The 19356-nt window shown below is 41.4% G+C and overlaps 1 protein-coding gene across 1 annotated transcript; it reads left to right on the top strand.

Moving 5' to 3' along the window:
• The first annotated feature begins 4200 nt into the window (after positions 1-4200).
• Positions 4201-18877, top strand: sfxn1 (sideroflexin 1). The gene is made up of 11 exons (XM_080746000.1): positions 4201-4293; positions 7538-7710; positions 9383-9553; positions 10331-10429; positions 11184-11259; positions 11438-11523; positions 11964-12091; positions 13097-13146; positions 13361-13410; positions 14284-14331; positions 15049-18877. The coding sequence occupies exons 2-11, from the start codon at positions 7547-7549 to the stop codon at positions 15143-15145; spliced, it is 969 nt and encodes a 322-aa protein (XP_080602126.1). The 5' UTR covers positions 4201-4293; positions 7538-7546; the 3' UTR covers positions 15146-18877.
• Positions 18878-19356: the final 479 nt, after the last annotated feature.

Raw genomic sequence — 19356 nt, 5'->3', positions numbered from 1 at the left:
AGTGTTGTCGCGCCGTCGTGTCTACATTGGTGGTGCGCGTCTTTCTCTCCTAGCTGAGCCTTCAGTTGGATACCACAATGGCAGTCAGTTTGCTCACTGCCAGCCCAGTTCCAAGTGCCTGCTGACACAGTGCCCTGCCAGCCTTACCCTTCTCTCTCTGACCTTGTCCGTGACCAGCGGGAGGCCTCCGTAGTAGAGGTCCATGTTTCTGATGTGGTCCGCCCATGTGACGTCAAGTACCATTCGTAGTGCAGATGCAATCAAGTGCCTTTTTCCTGCTGTGCTGTGAGTGTCCATGTCTCAGGCCTGTACAACAGTACCACCGTAGCCACGATCAGCCTCTTAAGGTCATCTTCCAAGTCCACACCATCATCCCGTGCAAGGCATTCCAAGTGCCCACCTCCAGATCAATGACACATACATGATCTGTATGTGCACACGCACGCGTATCATTAATCTGCTTACTTTTTTATTTCTCCATACAAATACAAATACAAACAATAGTAGTTAAATGATGTTGACACATGGGTAGGTATGCCTCGGTTTGATTGATTGAATACTTTATTAACAGTTTGCTAAAAGTACAGTGGTACGATCATCAAGACATTTAAAGACATGCATAACATACAAGAAATCATCAACACTAGGAACAATAAAAGCACATGTACAGAAAACATTGTGGGTCATTTCTGCAGAAGCTTGGCAGACTGGTGCTCTTTTATGGCAGATTGGCCTTCTAGAGGTCTGACTTGGACCTCATTTGTATGAGTTTTTTTTTCTCCTCCGGGTGTTTCGCCTTGATGGACTCACTTTTCTCCGGGTGTTTCGCCTTGATGGGACTCACTTTTCTCCGGGTGTTTCGTCTTGATGGGACTCACTTTTCTCCGGGTGTTTCGTCTTGATGGGACTCACTTTTCTCCGGGTGTTTCGTCTTGATGGGACTCACTTTTTTCCAGGTGTTTCGTCTTGATGGGACTCACTTTTCTCCAGGTGTTTCGTCTTGATGGGACTCACTTTTTTCCAGGTGTTCCGCCTTGATTTTGGGACTCACTTTTTGGGGATTTTTGGGTATTTTGGGACTCACTTTTCTCCGGGTGTTTCGTCTTGATGGGACTCACCTTTTTCCAGGTGTTTCGCCTTGATTTTGGGACACACTTTTTGGGGGATTTTGGGATACACTTTTCTCCGGGTGTTTCACCTTGATGGGACTCACTTTTCTCCGGGTGTTTCGCCTTGATGGGACTCACTTTTTTCCATTTTTTTCGCCTTGATTTTGGGACATAGGTCTACTTTTTTGGGTCGGTGGGGGTGCACGGAACTCCACAACGAGGGTCTGTTAATTTTCTTTACATGTTTGATACTTTTATCAGGCTTGCTTTAGTGTGGGTACAATTTCAGCCTTAAAATGCCAAATGGTGTACAGATTTGATGCAAAGTAAGACATCTTGACTTCTCATCTTTCTGTTTGATCTGTTTGACCACTGGGAAATAAAGCGCCCCAGTGGGAGATGGTGTAGTGGTGCAGATCTCAGACTCTCAGTGCTGAGGTTCCATGTTCAAATCTCAGTCCTCCTACATTGCTCTTGAATGTTGACATTTTCATTGTTAAAATACAAAATAATTACTCAAAAGCACCTGAATTATTTTAGGTGGGAGGTTGTGTAGTGGTCTACAGATCAGACCTTCAGTGCTGAGGGTCTGTGTTCAAATCCCAGTCACCCTGCTGATTGCTTCTCTACTTGGACCTTTTCAAGAATAAAATACAAAATAATTACTCAAAACAAGCACCAGATAATTTACAGTGAAAGATGGTGTAGTGGACTAACAATCAGACTCTCAGTGCAGAGGTTCCAAGTTCAAATCTTAGTCCTCATACATTTCTGTTGTGCTTTGACATTTTCAAGGTTAAAATACAAAAGAACAATTCAAAAGCACCTGATTAAAGCTGGAGTGGAATAGTGTAGTGGATTGATCATTGGACTTTCAGTTTAGAAATTCCATGTTCAAATCCCAGCCCTCCCACAGATCTTTGCTGTATTATTTGGACCTTTTCAAGGTTTGAAATACAAAATAATTGCTCAAAAACATCAGGAGATTTCCAGTGAAAAATGGTCTAGTGGTCTAACGATCAGACTCTGTGTTCAGAGGTTCCATGTTCAAGTCCCAGTCCTCTTACAGTTCAATGCTTGTGAACTTTGATCTTTTCAAGGCTAAAATACAAGAGAAAAACTCAAAAGAACCAGGAGATACCTGTTGAGGGCCCAAAGGTGCCTTGGCTCAATGGTATGGTCGCTTGATCGGTTGTCCCTGTTACAGGCAGGTTTCAGACAGGTTCAAGTCCCATGCCCAAGGTACACGGAGGACCATTGGGAGAGGTGTCTCTCCCCCTGTTTCCTGAGAGCTAAAGGTGGGGGGTTATATCTGAAAGAACTCTGTCTAACAAGCCTTTTACATAAATTAATTCTGACTTATATGCCTTGTGAGCATTGGAAGAAATTGAGGAATTTAGAAAATGGAGACAATTTTAGCCTTAAAAAGGTCAATGTACTCCAGCGATGAACTGTAGGTGTAGTGGGACTTGAACATGGTACCTCTTAGCTGAGAGTCTGATCTTTAGACCATTAGGCCATCTCTCACTGCAAATGTTCTGGTGCTTTTGAGTAATTATTTTGTATTTTATTCTTGAAAAGGTCCAAGTAATAGAGCAGCAATCAGCTGGGTGACTGGGATTTGAACACAGAACCTCGGCACTGAAGGTCTGATCTGTAGACCACTACACAATCTCCCACCTAAAGGAATTCAGGTGCTTTTGAGTAATTATTTTGTATTTTAACCATGAAAATGTCAACATACAAGAGCAATGTAGGAGGACTGAGATTTGAACATGGAACCTCAGCACTGAGAGTCTGAGATCTGCACCACTACACCATGTCCCACTGGGGCACTTTATGCTTTTGAGTAGTTATTTTGTATTTTAACCTTGAAAAGGTCCAAGTAATATACTGTAGCAATGAACTGTAGGAGGACTGGGTTTTGAACATGGAACCTCTGACATACCTGCCAACCCTCCTGTTTTAGGAAGAAGTCTCCTGTTATTTGACCATGAAACACCCGGAGGGAGAAAAAAAACTCATGCAAATGAGGTCCAAGTCAGCCTAGAATCTCTCGATTACAGACAGATTGACCTTCTAGAGGTCTGACTTGGACCTCATTTGCATGAGTTTTTTTCCTCCGGGTGTTTCGCCTTGATGGACTCACTTTTCTCCGGGTGTTTCGCCTTGATGGGACTCACTTTTCTCCGGGTGTTTCGTCTTGATGGGACTCACTTTTCTCCGGGTGTTTCGTCTTGATGGGACTCACTTTTTTCCAGGTGTTCCGCCTTGATTTTGGGACTCACTTTTTGGGGATTTTTGGGTATTTTGGGACTCACTTTTCTCCGGGTGTTTCGTCTTGATGGGACTCACCTTTTTCCAGGTGTTTCGCCTTGATTTTGGGACACACTTTTTGGGGTATTTTGGGACACACATTTCTCCGGGTGTTTCACCTTGATGGGACTCACTTTTCTCCGGGTGTTTCGCCTTGATGGGACTCACTTTTTTCCATTTTTTTCGCCTCGATTTTGGGACATATGTCTACTTTTTTGGGTCGGTGGGGGTGCACGGAACTCCACAACGAGGGTCTGTTAATTTTTTTTACATGTTTGATACTTTTATCAGGCTTGCTTTAGCGTGGGTACAATTTCAGCCTTAAAATGCCAAATGGTGTACAGATTTGATGCAAAGTAAGACATCTTGAATTCAGCACTAAAGAATGACACCCTTTTTATATATTTTTTCATCATATGGGGTGCCAACTTCACAGAGGTGATCAAGTCCCATGCCCAAAGTACACAGAGGACCATTGGGAGGGGTGTCCCTCCCCCTGTTTCCTGAGAAGTAAAGGTGTGGGGTTATGTCTGAAATATATAGGCCTATAGTAGGCAATTTGTTATTGTTCTGTTAACAATCACATGAGCCCTATAAGATGTTGAAAAAAAGAAAGAAACAAAGAAACAAACAAGCAAACAAACAAAGAGAGAAAGAAAAAAGTGTGCTATGGAAATGCTTTTAATTTGAAAGGGAGATCACTGGGGGCGGATGTCTTTCCGTGGGCTCACTACTCCCACCGTGACGCTGCTGCTGCGTGTCAAATTAGCTTCGTGGAGCCTGTTCTGGGGCCAGCCAGGAGGACCGTGGTGGTGGACTGACTGACTGACTGACTGCTGACAGACACGGAGGAGAACCCACGGTGACAGTAAGTGCCATACGAATGCATCAATCGTGTTTTTCTTTGGTGAAGCCAGATGTTCGCGTCAGTGGACTGTCATGCGCCTCCGTGCGTCACATCTGGATGGATGGATGGATGTTTCAAGTGGAGGAGGATGATGTGTGGATGTGGCAGCAGCTGGATGAGACTAGTTATCGCACACCACCACTGAACAAATCCATGGATTGTTCAGTGGTGGTGTGTGATAACTAGTCTATGACTAATAATAGATAAATAATAGTCTACTCTGTTGAATAACGACTGCATAACTGTGTGATGATGATAGCAGGCTGCATCGTTCCGCTCGATGCTGAAACAGGTCGACGTGCTGCTGTGATTTGGTCCAGATCTGGCTGGTCTGTGTCGGACTGGACAATCACAATTTATAGCGTTTATACTCCGCGGTCTGGGGAAATACAATAAATAATGGATCTATAAATTAATCTTTACGGTGAGCCATTCAGTCAAGCAGGCGCCTGCTTTGTCGCCGTCCGTCATCACCGACGAATGTGAAAGTTAACACGCTGCATAATGACATGAATGGAATGAGTTGTTATGAAGCCAGCCAAGGTTAAAGGTGCGATCCGTAAGTTTCATTACGTCGCTTAATGGTTAATCGCATCGCAAAACTCGAGATTCGAACCGTGCATGTTATCCATGCATGTGTAAGCTTATTACAAAAATAAGAAGAAGAAGAAAAAAAGAAAAATCCACCGCCGCTAATGATACCCTTTTGGGTATGGGCTTATGTGCTCCAGGCGGTACTACTATTGGTTGGGTGGGTGATGGATGTCCTACCCGACACCATGGTCTAAATGTCTCAGAGAAATAGTGTATTCCTATGAGGCCACTGCAGCTCAAACCACTGCATGCAATGCAGATGTAGGAATGTAGCTATGATTGCAATGCATTAACATGTTCTACCATTTTACGGATTGCAGCTTTAACGTGTATTAGTTAATGTGTAGCTACGCCGGTTGCGTTTGATTGGCTTAGAGAGGGGGGCAGGTGCTGGGGACAAAAGGGGTTAGAGATCAAAGGCCTTCTGCAGGCCAAAGTTCATTCTGTCATAATGTCACTTTCCATTAACTGGCGTTTCATAATAACTCTCACTGCACGATAATGATTCATTAAGAATAAATCATATGCAGAACACCAGCAGGGCATGAAGGGAGATGGACTCTGTCTTGTGAGAACCTCATGGGCTTCTAATTCAATTTAAAGGGACAGGAGCAGCTGAAGCCACTTGATTCCACACAGAATTCTTCTGCTTTATTATTGTCAGTCCAGCGGCCATCTTGGATGCAATTCCAAGAGGGATTTCATCATCCATGCAACCCTCCTTTGGTGGTGGTGGTGGTCTGTAGTACAAGTGACTTGTTTCACATGTGTGAGACCCTGTCAAACTGCTCATGTGGCACCACATGTTGTCCTCTCTGAAGGGTGCAACAGTTAATTGAACTAATCAATTTGACAGATTATAACAAATAATTAATAACAGTATCGACCTTCTAAAATTGCCGATCAACAAGTAGTAGAGTAGTAGATCAGCTACTTTTGTGTGTTGCCATTGTACAACGTGTAAAACAAGGCTTAAGTGACTTATTTACTGCCATGAAAAAGAGCGCGTTTCACATACCTTTGAAGAATCACTGATTATACTGCATCGCTCGGATCTGTATACAGGAGCATTCAAAAGACTCCCACGGATCTTCTAGAATCTGAAAATAATCCTTGACGACGTGCGACGTGACGTCCAGTAGAACTGGAAAATATTTGGAGACCCATAGGCTAGCGAATAGCACCATCCAGTGTCAAAAAACAAAACCTGTCAAACTCATCACTTGGCAGAGAATGACTAATCAGACTAATCGATTCAGTCGATTATAAAAGAATCGATTCGAAATTTTCTTGTTGATTCGTTGATAAAAAAGTAAAGATGTCTAAAAAAAGTTCTTCTTGATTATTCAATTAATAAGTAGTAATCGACAGAATAATCACTAAGAAGATAGCCTAGTTGATACAGTACCCATCATACTGTGTTATGCGAGGGCTGCTATATTCAGTTTTGGCCTTATTTGCATCGGGAAGATCAAGCATGCCTGCATGCATTTGCTATGCATGTATTGAAGCATGCATGCATTTACTGTGCATACAAGCATGCATGCATTTACTGTGAATGTATTGAAGAGGGTTCCTATTCAGTCTGCTCTGCTCTTAGCATGTTAACTGGATCGGTTATTCTCATATAACAACATAGCACATACATGCAGACATGCTGTACACGCACACATACATGTACACGCATTTGTGTACATACACATACTACTGTATTTGCACAAGGTGTTGTCAAATAGTTAATGAAGTAGACCACTTTTCACCAGTATACAGACACAGTTTGGGGGAGGGGTGTGAGCCTATTCCAATTTAGCGCTTCAGAACCCTTGTGTCAGGTCAGCCATCGCCATAGCAACATAATGCTGAATCAGCAGCAGGGAGGAACAGTTTCACAAGACAACATTCAACTAGGAATTGCAACAGAGACGATAATGATGTAGCCATAAATTATAACACTCGTAGAGGACTTTTATTTTGTAGATATTTTCACTCTTACGAGCGTTATAACGACTAGAGGAAATGGACTGTTGGACAGCCTGTTTGAGTCCCTTACTGCTCCAAACATGTACAAATGCAAAATATAAGGTGCTTACCGTCTTGCCCCAAGTGTAATCTATCCATCAGGAAACTCTCCGTAATGTGTCATTCCATATTTTTCAATAAAGAAGTGTTTTACTCAAGCTTGTCTTGGAATCTCATTGCTTTTCCTTGTTTACCACAATGTTGGGTGATCATCATGGCCACAAATATCACGTGACGTTGATCCCATTCACCTATTCATTCATACTAGGACATGACGTACCGTATGTATAGGCGGAAGAATTCCAAGAGGAAAAGCAAGATTCAGAGACAAACTTGAATCAGAGTTCAAATGTGTAATTATGCCAGGAAGTCGAGCTGAGAGGGATTACAAATAAATACAACACAACTAAGGGACCAAGAGGGTCTGAAACAGACAGATCAAATGTGCTGCATGCAATTCAACATCTTGTGACAGTTTATCTGAAATGTTTTATTTAGCTGCAACAATGAACATCCTGTCCTTGAGATATCCCAGTCCTTCAAAAGACGCAAGTAACTTGAGACAGATGTAATTGTTTGCGTTTATCCCTAGATAATAGACATGGCAGCGGAGCTATCCACCTCCATAAACATCAAGGAGCCACGATGGGACCAGAGCACCTTTATGGGTCGAGCCAAACACTTCTTCACTGTCACAGACCCCAGGAACATCCTGCTAACCAACGAACAACTAGAACATGCACACAAAATCATCTCTGAGTACAGGTAAGACAACGCAGCTGAACTCCTACACAAATACCACCAACATTAGAGAACAAACAGCCCCAGGGACTAAAGAGCAACAAGTCAGACAGCAAATGAACAAATATATGTTCGTCCATATGCATTTCTGTCAATAAAAATGAAGTGGAGCTGTGTGTGTGTGTGTGTGTGTGTGTGTGTGTGTGTGTGTGTGTGTGTGTGTGTGTGTGTGTGTGTGTGTGTGTGGATCATGTGTACCGATTTTTGTGACATTTGAAGAAAATATGTAGGAAAAGGAGCAAAAAGTGTGTTTTGGAGAAAATTCAAGATGGCGGAAAATCTATCATGGCGCAAATGGGCGTGGCCTATATGGGGAGATGCGTCATGACCCAAGGAATCCAGGGAAAACATATTTTTAATTGTCCGACCTACGGTTCAAGAGTTACAGGCCAAAACGTAAAGTGGGGTGTTATGGCGCCACCATGCGGCCAAATGACACAATTATTTTTTATTTAATCCTTGAAATCATTATGAACCTCCTCTCCAAGTCTTGAAACTCTAGCCCCTATGGTTTGCGAGAGACAAATAATTGAATGTGAGTTTTTGCAATTCCCATTATAAGTCAATGGGGAAAATGAATTCACTAATAAATTAATATCAATTAAACTATAGAACCTTTCTCTTAGAAAAGTAATAGCCCACGATTCCCGAGTAAGCCGGTCGATTTGACATATGGCGCGAGTGTGTGGTGGCAAAACTGTGGGACTAGTGGCGTGCCGAAGTTTAGGAAGTTCAGGCTACATACAGACACACAGACAGACACACACACAGACACACACACAGACCCACACGGCCACGTATAGGGAGCCTGTGCTTCACACAGCTCCAAAAACCTCAATCCAGCAGAATCGTCAATGACGTGCATGTATGAGTGACTGGAATGCGATCACACACACACATATATATATATATATATATATATACACAGTATATAATATATATTATATATATATATATATATAATATATATGTGTGTCTTTTCTGTTGCCCACACACCAGTTCCCACCTGAAGTGCGGGATTCCTGACTGCTTCAGACTGTACTGAATAACGCGTAGCTTAGACTTAAGTTCATCAGCGGGTGTGGATTCCTGAACATCCACTTATATCTGTATCCTCCAAGGAGGATAGTGATCTTCCACCATGCATGTATAATTGATTCCCACCGTATCGGTACATAACTCTGACAGACAGTGCTGAGTTGACAGTGCTGCCATCGCACCACTTGGCACAGGCACTCATTCAGGCGTGCCTAACTGGGCTCAAGGCCGCTTCTGTTGGCGTGCCCGATTTGTTTTCAAAGCATTTTAATGGAGTTTGCAGGGTCATATCTCATGGTGTCATGGCTTGGGGGTTAAGGTTAGCATTAGATATAGTCTATCAATGATATCTTTCCAATATTCATCTATATAGTTTCACGTCCAAACACAATGAATAAAACTTCCCAGCTCAGTTACATTTCAAACACAGATCAGACTTGCTATGATACATTTTGTGTCTAAGCTGTGGACCAGTTCCAATGAATCCCGATTATAATGGCTTAATTCTCATGTTTTATTTATTGTTTGCTATTATTATTGGCTATTGCATTTTCTTTTGTCAATTTGTGAGCATACGTTAATGTGAAATGTCTTTCAGACAAGGTGTGGTCTCTCCGGGCCTGACAGAGGATGAACTGTGGAGGGCCAAATATATTTTCGACTCTGCCTTCCACCCAGACACCGGCGAGAAGATGGTTCTGATCGGACGCATGTCGGCACAGGTTCCCATGAACATGACGATCACCGGGTGCATGATGACGTTCTACAAGTGAGAGCTCTTCCTCTGAAGTCTGCAGGTCCTTACACACCAGGAGCGCTTATTTCGTGTGATTCATTTGCATTCGTTTAAACAGGTGTTTGTGTCATAAGTACATCCAACAGAATGCACATATAACGAAGTGATGTAATAAGTTAATAATTCAGTGCAAAGAAGAGCATCAACCCACCAGGCACATCAGGCACCAAATTAATAGCGGGATGTGAAATATTTATATATTTCTTTATTCGTCACGCTCGTGGTGTATAAGGACCTTCAGAAACAGTCATAACACGTTCCATTATCAACACTCACATGCTCTGTGTCTCATATGCAATAAAACCCTCTGTGCACACAATGGAACCAAATGGACCCTCACAAGTCTGTAACTCTTGAGAGTGCACAAATGAAACCAGAAAAGTACAAGCAAAATAGCTGCCAAGTGCAGTCAAATGAATGACGCGACAGAAAACTGCCACTGCCCACAAGACAATGGGAAATTGAGGCATGACCAATTGACCATAGGCATATGTTGTCTACAATGATTCTGACACTGACCGGAAGAGCCTCTTTCCTTGGTGTTTCGCCCAGGTGGGCGTGTTTATATGCATTAACCAAACGTTAACCCTAACCGTAACCTCACAGAAACTAAGCCTAACCTCAAGTCCATCTGAGGCAAAACACCTGGAAAATAAGTACGGTCTGCGACGCAGACCGTACCGATAACACAGTGTTAATGTACAGTGCAGCTTATGGAGATAACATCCTGTGTACTCTTATAACCTACAGGACAACTCCAGCAGTAGTTCTATGGCAATGGATCAATCAGTCCTTCAACGCAATAGTCAATTACACCAACAGGAGTGGAGACGCCCCTATTTCAGTCAGGTAAGAGTTTTATATTTTACATTCACAGTGGTTCTCAAACTCCCGGACCCCCAGGGGTCCTTGGGTGGGTTCCCCAGCTAAACGATTGATAGTAAGAACCAAATGGACCTCATAGTATATAACTACTAGAGTGTACAAGTGGAACCAAATGGACCCTTACAGGTCTATAGGTAAATAGTAAATGGACTGAATTTATAGGGCTTTCTCTAAAGCCTTTACATTACAATGTACTTCACATTCACTAATTCATATACAGATGGCGGAGGAAACAATGCAAGGCACCATTCTGCTCATCGGGAGCAGTTAGGGGTTCAATGTCTTGCTCAAGGACACTTCGGCACTTTGCCAGGAGGAGCCTTTGGATTCCAAGGCAGTCGCTCTACCTCATGAGCCACTGCCACCGTAGCTGTTTGTGGCCTGATGCATACCAAACAAGGGGTCCTTGAGATTATTATTAAGATATGTTTTGGTCTTTTTGCCTTTATTGATATTATAGTAGGTAGACAGGAAACAGGGAGAGAGAAATGGGGAGTGACACGCAGCAAAGGCTGTCGGGATTGGAACTCAAACCCACAAGCGCTGTCAGGCATCAGAGCCTATACTGTATGTGGTAATATTGTGGTATGCGCCTGCCACCGCTAGGCCAGCGGCTTTGAGATTATTTTGATTATTTTGAACACTGGGTGATTATGAATCCTCCGTCCATTGAGCTTTGTCTTGGTGTCTAACTAAAAGCCTTTGGTTCTGTTTGCAGTCAGCTTGGCACAGCCTATGTGTCGGCCACCACAGGGGCTGTTGCCACTGCTCTGGGACTCAACGCACTAACAAAGGTAATCCGTTCATGTAACAACCCATTGTTCTCATCATCTCCCCGCTAGAAAAGGCCAGGAGGCAGAGATTATGTTTAATTACTGTATTGACATGGTGAAATTAGTCGTGCATAAATAGCTTCTCTGTCATGAACGTGGAAAGTGATTAATACACAGCAACACAATGCTCTTGTTGTAGCACATCTCTCCTCTGTTTGGACGATTCGTTCCATTTGCTGCTGTAGCTGCTGCTAACTGCATCAATATACCACTGATGAGACAGAGGTATGCACACACACACACACACACACGCGCGCGCGCAAGCATGCACACACATGCACACACGCACACATGCACGCTAACACATAGCAACACGCTAGCAATTAAAATAAAATGCTATTTTTAAAATGTTAACCCTAAGTTACCCAACACCTATTGTAATCCTAACCCCCAAAAGGAATATTTTCCTAATTGTAAACCTACTTCCCCAAATCTTTTTTTAACCATAATACAACAGGACCAGGAAAAATGTTTTTTCTCACATTCTAATATACTTACTATACTATAAAGTATAGCACGCACGCACGCACGCACACACGCACACACGCGCACACACACACACACACCTCTGTATAATACATAGTTACTCATCGTTATATCTTTTTGCATTGTTTCCCTGCTTATACAAATCATTACTTATGGGACATACTGTGTGTTGTTTGCAGGGAGCTGAAACACGGCATCCCCATAACAGACGAGAATGACAACCGGTTAGGAGAGTCAACCAAGGCGGCCCAGCAGGCCATCAGTCAGGTGGTCGTCTCTAGAATCCTCATGGCCTCACCAGGAATGGGTAGGAATATTAATATTCTATACTAGAGTTCAAGTTGGCTGTGAGTTTGTGAGTCAGGACATATACAGTATGGGCCCTATTTTCGTCTGTGCCTTATCCCTAAACTTCTTAGACTTTTTTTTTTTACTAATTTGACAAACATTTTAAATTGTTCAAAATAGCCGATCTACAAGCTCTACAAGCTGATCTACAAGCTCACAACGTGTTGATGTAGAGCAGCTTTTAGGCCCATATATGGACAAGGCCAATATGGAGGTCCCTGATGTCAGCGCAATCAGTGTTGTCAGGCAAAGTTCCAGCAAAAGGGGGAGAGGGGGGAGCCACACATACATAGGGTTGCCAACTACCTGAAATTCAAATAAGGCAGAGGTTTTCAACTGGTAGTCCGTGGACCACTGGTTGTTCGTGAATGTACTGCATTTGGTCCCTGACCATGCATTAAGTCATGTAGGAAAGCGAAGGTTTTTTCATATTTTTTATTTTATTTTTTTATGATGGAGAAACGTAGTTATTTTATATTTGTGTGATGTGAGGACAGTGGAATTAATGAGATACAGTATCTCCATAAAAAATGGGTCAATGCAGGGAACAATTCAATGCAGGGACAACAAAGAATATACAAATCAAGCATGCATACCTTTAATTAACACTTTATCGCTGACTTCTTCCGTCTTGCTGTAGTTGTAGGTTGCAGAATGTGGTTTTCTTAGCAGTGATAGAATGTGTGTAATAATTAGGATCAGCAGACTCAGACTTTTGTAGAATCTAGAATCAACCAATGTTAGTTGTGGCCTGTAGCCTTCAGGCCAACACACCTGTGCCAATTAATTTCCTGATTGTGTGAATAACTGCCCCCTTGTGGCATGGCATATACCCTGAAAATATAACTATGTAAATAAGTATTTTAAAAACAAAGAAAGACAAGAAAGACAATACATTCAGTGTTACTGTACATAGATTGTTTTGCATTGTACACTGTGTTGAAATGTTAACGTTCTCTTTCAGCTATCCCACCATTTTTAATGAACCATTTGGAAAAGAAGGCCTTCTTGAAGGTGAGTGTCTTTCTGAAGCTTTACATTTTTAAATTTAAACAAAAAATACCACGAGCTTAAAGTGTATTCACTATACCACTTGGTTACATCCGTACACTCTCTGAGTGAAATGAACACTGAGGCATTTTTAGACTAGAGTGTGCTGCTCGTACATCAGAGGAGAGGAGTGAATGGAGTCACGCTGTCTTTGTGTTTCTCTGGTTGGTCTTTTCAGAGGTTTCCATGGATGAGTGCTCCCATTCAGGTCGGCCTGGTGGGATTCTGGTGAGTGGTCCGATGCTACCCCTGATAAGACACTCATTTACAAATTATTCTGAAATGTCAACATAGTAAACATTAGTAAACAACAGCTGAAACGAAAAATATCTTTTTAGATACACATTTAGAATATATCCGTGGTCACAATGGGGACATAGATAATGATGGATGCCAAAAACTAACAAACAAAGAGGACGGACAGCTTTGATTTAAAAGAGCAGAGTTGTAGCAGGCCTGCAGATTCCTGGGAGTTTCATTGTTCCAGGAATGTGGTGCATAGAAACTGAACGCTGTTTCTCTGCATTGCGTTCTGATTCTGGGGGGACAGACCTATCCCAGATGACTAGATCAGAAATGTTAAATCTTAAACCGTTCAATACTTTATAAACCAACAGTAGCATTTTTAAATCAATTCTTTGACAGACAGGAGTATCAACAGAAGTTATACATTTTGACGGAGACCTGTAGTGGAGTTTACTAAAGATGAATTCATGGACACGTTTTTCAAAATCTTGCGGATCGAGACTTAAGTCCTTTAATCCTTATATATATAGAAAGTAGGCTATATTCTTCTGGTGATAGTAGACTGAGTTTGTAATTCAGTTGTGTTAATGTGGCTGTTGACTACACCATGATTTGCAGCTTGGGTTGTGGTAAACCGCCTCGGCCATTGAAGCTGAGCAATGACTTTTAATAATTCTTACTTGGCTCCAAAATCAATTACATCAGTTTCATCTTTGTTTAATGGAAGAACATCCTGGCACACGCAGTCATTGATTTGTTCAATGACTTTGCTCAGTGCTTGTACTGGACCATAGTCTGCTGTAATAATGAAAGTCTTCTATCCAAATGTTTGACTGTAATATGATTGTGTTTCAGTCTGGTGTTTGCCACTCCGCTGTGCTGCGCTTTGTTCCCACAAAAGAGGTGAGTGGAAGATGTATAAAACCTGTACACTATATAATAATATGCATAAATACAATGCTTTGATTGTAAGGGTTGATTAAGGGCTTGTACACACTGCAAGACATTTGCTCCGATTATGCTGTCGCTGTTCATTTTTGGCACTTGCCAACAAAACCGCAGATCTGACGCAAGATTAGGCTTTGCTCGCCGAGGTTTTGCTTCTTGTTGATTTCTAAATTCCTGTAGTGTGTGAACCCAGCTTTAAGCTGTGTAATCATCCTGTATAGATAATGTTCTTGTATTATGTGCTATTCTCCTTATCATATATCTGTATGCTCTGCATGCAGTTTGTAACATGTGTGCTCCTTATCTTCCCTAGTACTCACATATCTTCTAATATGAGTTATTACTCATATCATCCAACTGTGTAATGTAGCTTATATTCTCATATGTAGTGTCACTGCTAACTAGTAACTAAGCTAAAATAATTGTAGTGGAGTAAAAAAAACAAAAAACAATATTTGCCTCTGAGATGTAGTGTAGTAGAAGTGTAAAGTATATTAAAAAAAAAAAAATACTCTGGTAAATCCTGGTCAAAGTTGTACAGAATTACACATACGGTATGTACTCTCTCCCCCACTGGTCACCACTCAGCACCCATAGTAGACAGAATGCTTTTAGGATCAGCAGCAGAGGGCAGTCAGTTCATAGCATCTCCTCTGTGTGTGCATTCCTCAGCTCCATGTCAGTAAGCGGTTTGGAAGCAGAGCTTCAGGAGAAGATCCGGGCCAACCATCCGGGGGTTGAGAGGGTCTACTTCAACAAAGGACTATGAGCGTTCCGCCCCCTCATGGAAGCACTGGCGTGAGTGGCGTAGCCGCCATGCTTCACGTTGCTGCGTAGCTGCCAGCTCAACGCGCTCTTCAGCTCTCCTCCGGTCCCCCTCGTTAGTCAACGTGCCAAAGTTAAGTTCGCTTTTCTGTCTTCATTTCAGGTGCACTTCCCAGGACATTTTTATTTTTATGTTTTACTGTAATGATTAATTCTTTACGTGCAAAAGAAGATTTATTCACAATGGACCTTGATGAAGCGTCTGATGTTCAAGAGAGTGCTTATGGTAGCCATATCTTTATTTTTTAAACACATGCAGTATTTTTAGACTTAAATGTATGCTGCTGCCATTTCCTTATGATCCAACTTCACATTGTTTTTTTTTATGACCTGTGTTACTTGATGGGGTCACCACAATCTATTTGTATCTCAAAGACGTCTTCAGCTTAATTTATACTTTTGTACGACAACGTGGCGCCTAGAAAATGCCAGATTACAACGTGCAAATCTGGTATTGTCTGTGCGCCACAGTCATCATCTGCCAAAACTCCCTTACAAGAGGTTTATGACACCTCTCATCCATTTTAACCTCTTAACTCCTCACATTGTTTTATTTTCCAGAATAACGCACATTTAGAATTAATAATGAGTTCATTTTGCCAAATGAATGAATTTCACCAAGCCTTTACAGCGCTTTATGGCAGCGATATATCCAGGGTTCCTCCCTCCGCAATAAGATGCTGTGATGTCACCATCGAGGTTAATGTAACGATGTGATGCAACAATGGTGACATCACAATGTTGCAATGCATTATGTTAACTCGGTGGTTCCCAACTTCTCTTCTCTGGATCAGGACCCACTTGAAATCATTTTCAGAGCATGTTTTAATGATCAATCAATCAATGTGGTTCTGGCTTGCATCAATGGAACCAACAAGAGATTGTCATTTTTATTCTTGTATTTCTTAATGATATTTTATCATTAAAATCGTATTGTTTTGCCAATTTTTGGGGGCCCAATTGCAATACCCTCACCCTCACCCATCCCCACAGGTTGGCAATCACTGTCTTAATGTAATGAATCTTTGTCATAGGTTACTATTTATTCCGGTTGCCAAAAGGTGTATGATCAAATCACTCCTCATAAGCATGACATCACAGTCATGGCATCAGTGCGATAACATCACAGTCATTGGCATCACAGCGATGACATCACAGCGATGTCATCACAGTCCAGGTGCTTTAAAGGGTCTTCATGTGTTTGGACTCATCAGGGCTGCGTTCAGGAGAGCTGAATTACCGGTTCGTCATTGCTCACGTTTGTTCTTTAAAACAGTCACATTTCATTTAAGTATGACAAAAATAAGGTGCCAAACTCCTGAAAAAATCCCTTGCTTAGGGACAATATGAGTGTTTAGGATGCGTTGCTTTCATATATTCTTGCCTTAAAAGGAGCAAATACCTGGGACTCCCATCTGCCGCTCATTCTTTTTTCACTGTGCCTTTTCTCAGCTGGGGTCGAGGGACAAGGGCTTTTATGGCATAATGGCACTTATCAGAGATCCACCGAGCATTCTATTGTGTTATATCGTATACTTTCAGATGACAATAGATTACGTGTGGAAAAAGAAAGAAAAACAATGTAAACAGGGCAGATATTCTAATATTCTTGAAATTAGTTGAGGTTCTTGAGGTATTGACTCCTTTCAAGGCAATAAAGATATAGGAGCTACTTATCAAAAGCCACATTTTACACTTTAACCTCATATAGGTTGGACACTTTGCCAAGAGCAAAAGTCTGCTATATCCTAACAACGACCTAGTTATTAGACTCCCACGTTAGATTCCGAGGTAAAGAATATATTGAGCTAAACTATTGCTGATTACAGCTTGATATGACATGGTATCGTTCTAAACACTGCAGTAGAAGCATTCAGCTGAAGTTTGGGACAAGTCTCTACTGCCAGTGTTTTGTGTAAATGTGTCTCTGTTTTATCACAGTGGTTTTGGTTGGCAGGCAGATGAATCAGTTGTATAATAATGTATAATAATATTAACAATGGATCCTAGATGAATTGGACAGATTGTTGCGCTCTAAAACTGTGTTTGGACAGATTAACAGATTGTTGCGCTATAATTCTAACCCAGAGGAATACATTACAAACACCCAGCATCTTTACACACCTGCATTAATGGGACAGATCCATCAATATTTTACTCAGAACTTGAATTCTAGGCTGATCTCGTACCTCAGTGTCTATGTAACAAGAAGACATCCACTGAAATGTATTGGCCAGTTTTAAAATCAGGGAACGGGGTGAGAACCAAATCTTCAACAAATCTTTTGACAATTACATTAAGTGTTTTTTTTTTTGTTGTTTATCTTTTTCAGTCAATGGGCCAGAAATATAAGGGGGCAGCTTTTATGTTCCACTCTATGTTCCCCTCAGCACCTATGCACCAGTGCATTTTTCCAGCTAACAAAATTAGCTGGATTTAGGCAAACAGAAAGAAGAAGTGCTCCAGGTTTCACCTTTTGTATGCTGTGGGCAGAACCACACCGGGTTCAATTTAGGACCTGTTTTTACAGCACCAGAGCCATCAAATCACCTCTAAATTATCTATTTGTAAATTGTACATGGAGTCAACATGGTCTGCATTGTTTCATGGTACCTTATATGGTACCCTCAACTTTAGCATGGGGATGCAGAGGTTCCAGTCAGTGAAATTACATCTAAAGCGTAATGGAACATAGGTCTGAGGGAACATAGGACTGAGGGAACAATGAATGCTCCCCATATACATACTTAAGTATTTACAGTTTTATTAACGCACAAATTAGAAAATCTAATTTTGTAAATTTGCTGAGTACATTCCATTTGTTCGATCTTGATTCTTCTCACCAGTCTGTGGTTTTTGTAAGGTGTTAAATGTTTAAAAGTATTGAAAGTATCTATTTGCATATTGTCGTCTACTGTAGGTACAGTAACTTTATTTGAGGTGGTTGTCAGTGTTTTCAGAGAGAACCCACAGCTGTTCCCTGTTGTAGCTGTTTGAAGTGAGGCTTGTTATTCTAGTGTTAATTGGTGACTGAATGTAGCATATTCAATTACAACGGTTAAGTCTTTCACACTGGTACTACGTTTAATAGTGTGTGTATAAAAGACTGTGGAAGCACAATGTTGTGACAGGTTTAAACTGCTGCATATTTTTGTAAATGTCACATAATGCTATTCTTTAACATTGTGTTTTTGCGCACATGGCTCTACATACACCAGTGGTTCTCAAAGTGGGGTCCAGGGACTGTCAGGGTTCCCAATGGACTGAGTTATGGGGGTCCTTCAAATTAAAAATGACTGCTCTGAACCAAAATATGCTTGAGGGAAGATGTGAAGTGAATTATCTGGAAACCTTAAGGATTCAGGCTATTTGAGCATCCTCCTGACTTCTGACCTCAGCTAAATCTAGATAAACCTGCTGAAAATATTAAACGTAACTCAAATAAATAAATGACATTTTCCACAGGCTTTCAGTCAGCCAAATCATCTCAAAACTCATGATAGCCAAAGCGATACAAATCCACTCAAAAGGATTAAGTCATTCAGTTTACTTTATATCAATTGAAATGCTTATTTTTTAAGTATATAATGAGAAAACTGTATCTAATTGTTTTGCAGTACACTGGATTGGGATGCTGTAATGTTGAGACTAACTAGATGAAATAAAAATGGATGAAATCTTGCACAAGGATATGGTGTTGTTCATTGTGACTATAGCTCCACCCTCTGGTTCAAATTGGACAGCCTGCTAGGATCATAATATTTCTATCCAATCCACACCTCAAGGAGGGCAGCCATGCATGCAAGGCACCAACTCATTGGTTGGGTGCAGTTAGAGGTTTAGGGCTCTATTATGATCCAGGTCTTATGCCTTAACTTCTTTGCCTTTTTTTTTTACTATATATACAATTTTTTAAAAATATTTCAAATAGCAGATCTGCAAGCTCACAACGTGCAGATGTAGATCAGCATTTGAAGTATTTAAAAATGTTTTTCAAAATAGTAAAGAAAAGGCAAAGAAGTTAAGGCGTAAGGCATAAGACCTGGATCATAATAGAGCCCTTCAGTGTCTTAACAGTGAATTAGTTAATTTCAAGACAATAGAACACATTAAACTATCACATTGACTGATTATCTACACTCTGATTCCAAGACT

Source organism: Nannobrachium achirus, assembly GCF_963921795.1.
Source record: "Nannobrachium achirus genome assembly, chromosome: 17".
Lineage (NCBI taxonomy): Eukaryota > Metazoa > Chordata > Actinopteri > Myctophiformes > Myctophidae > Nannobrachium > Nannobrachium achirus.
Note: the sequence above shows the minus strand (reverse complement) of the source record. Positions and strands in the feature narration are given on the sequence as shown.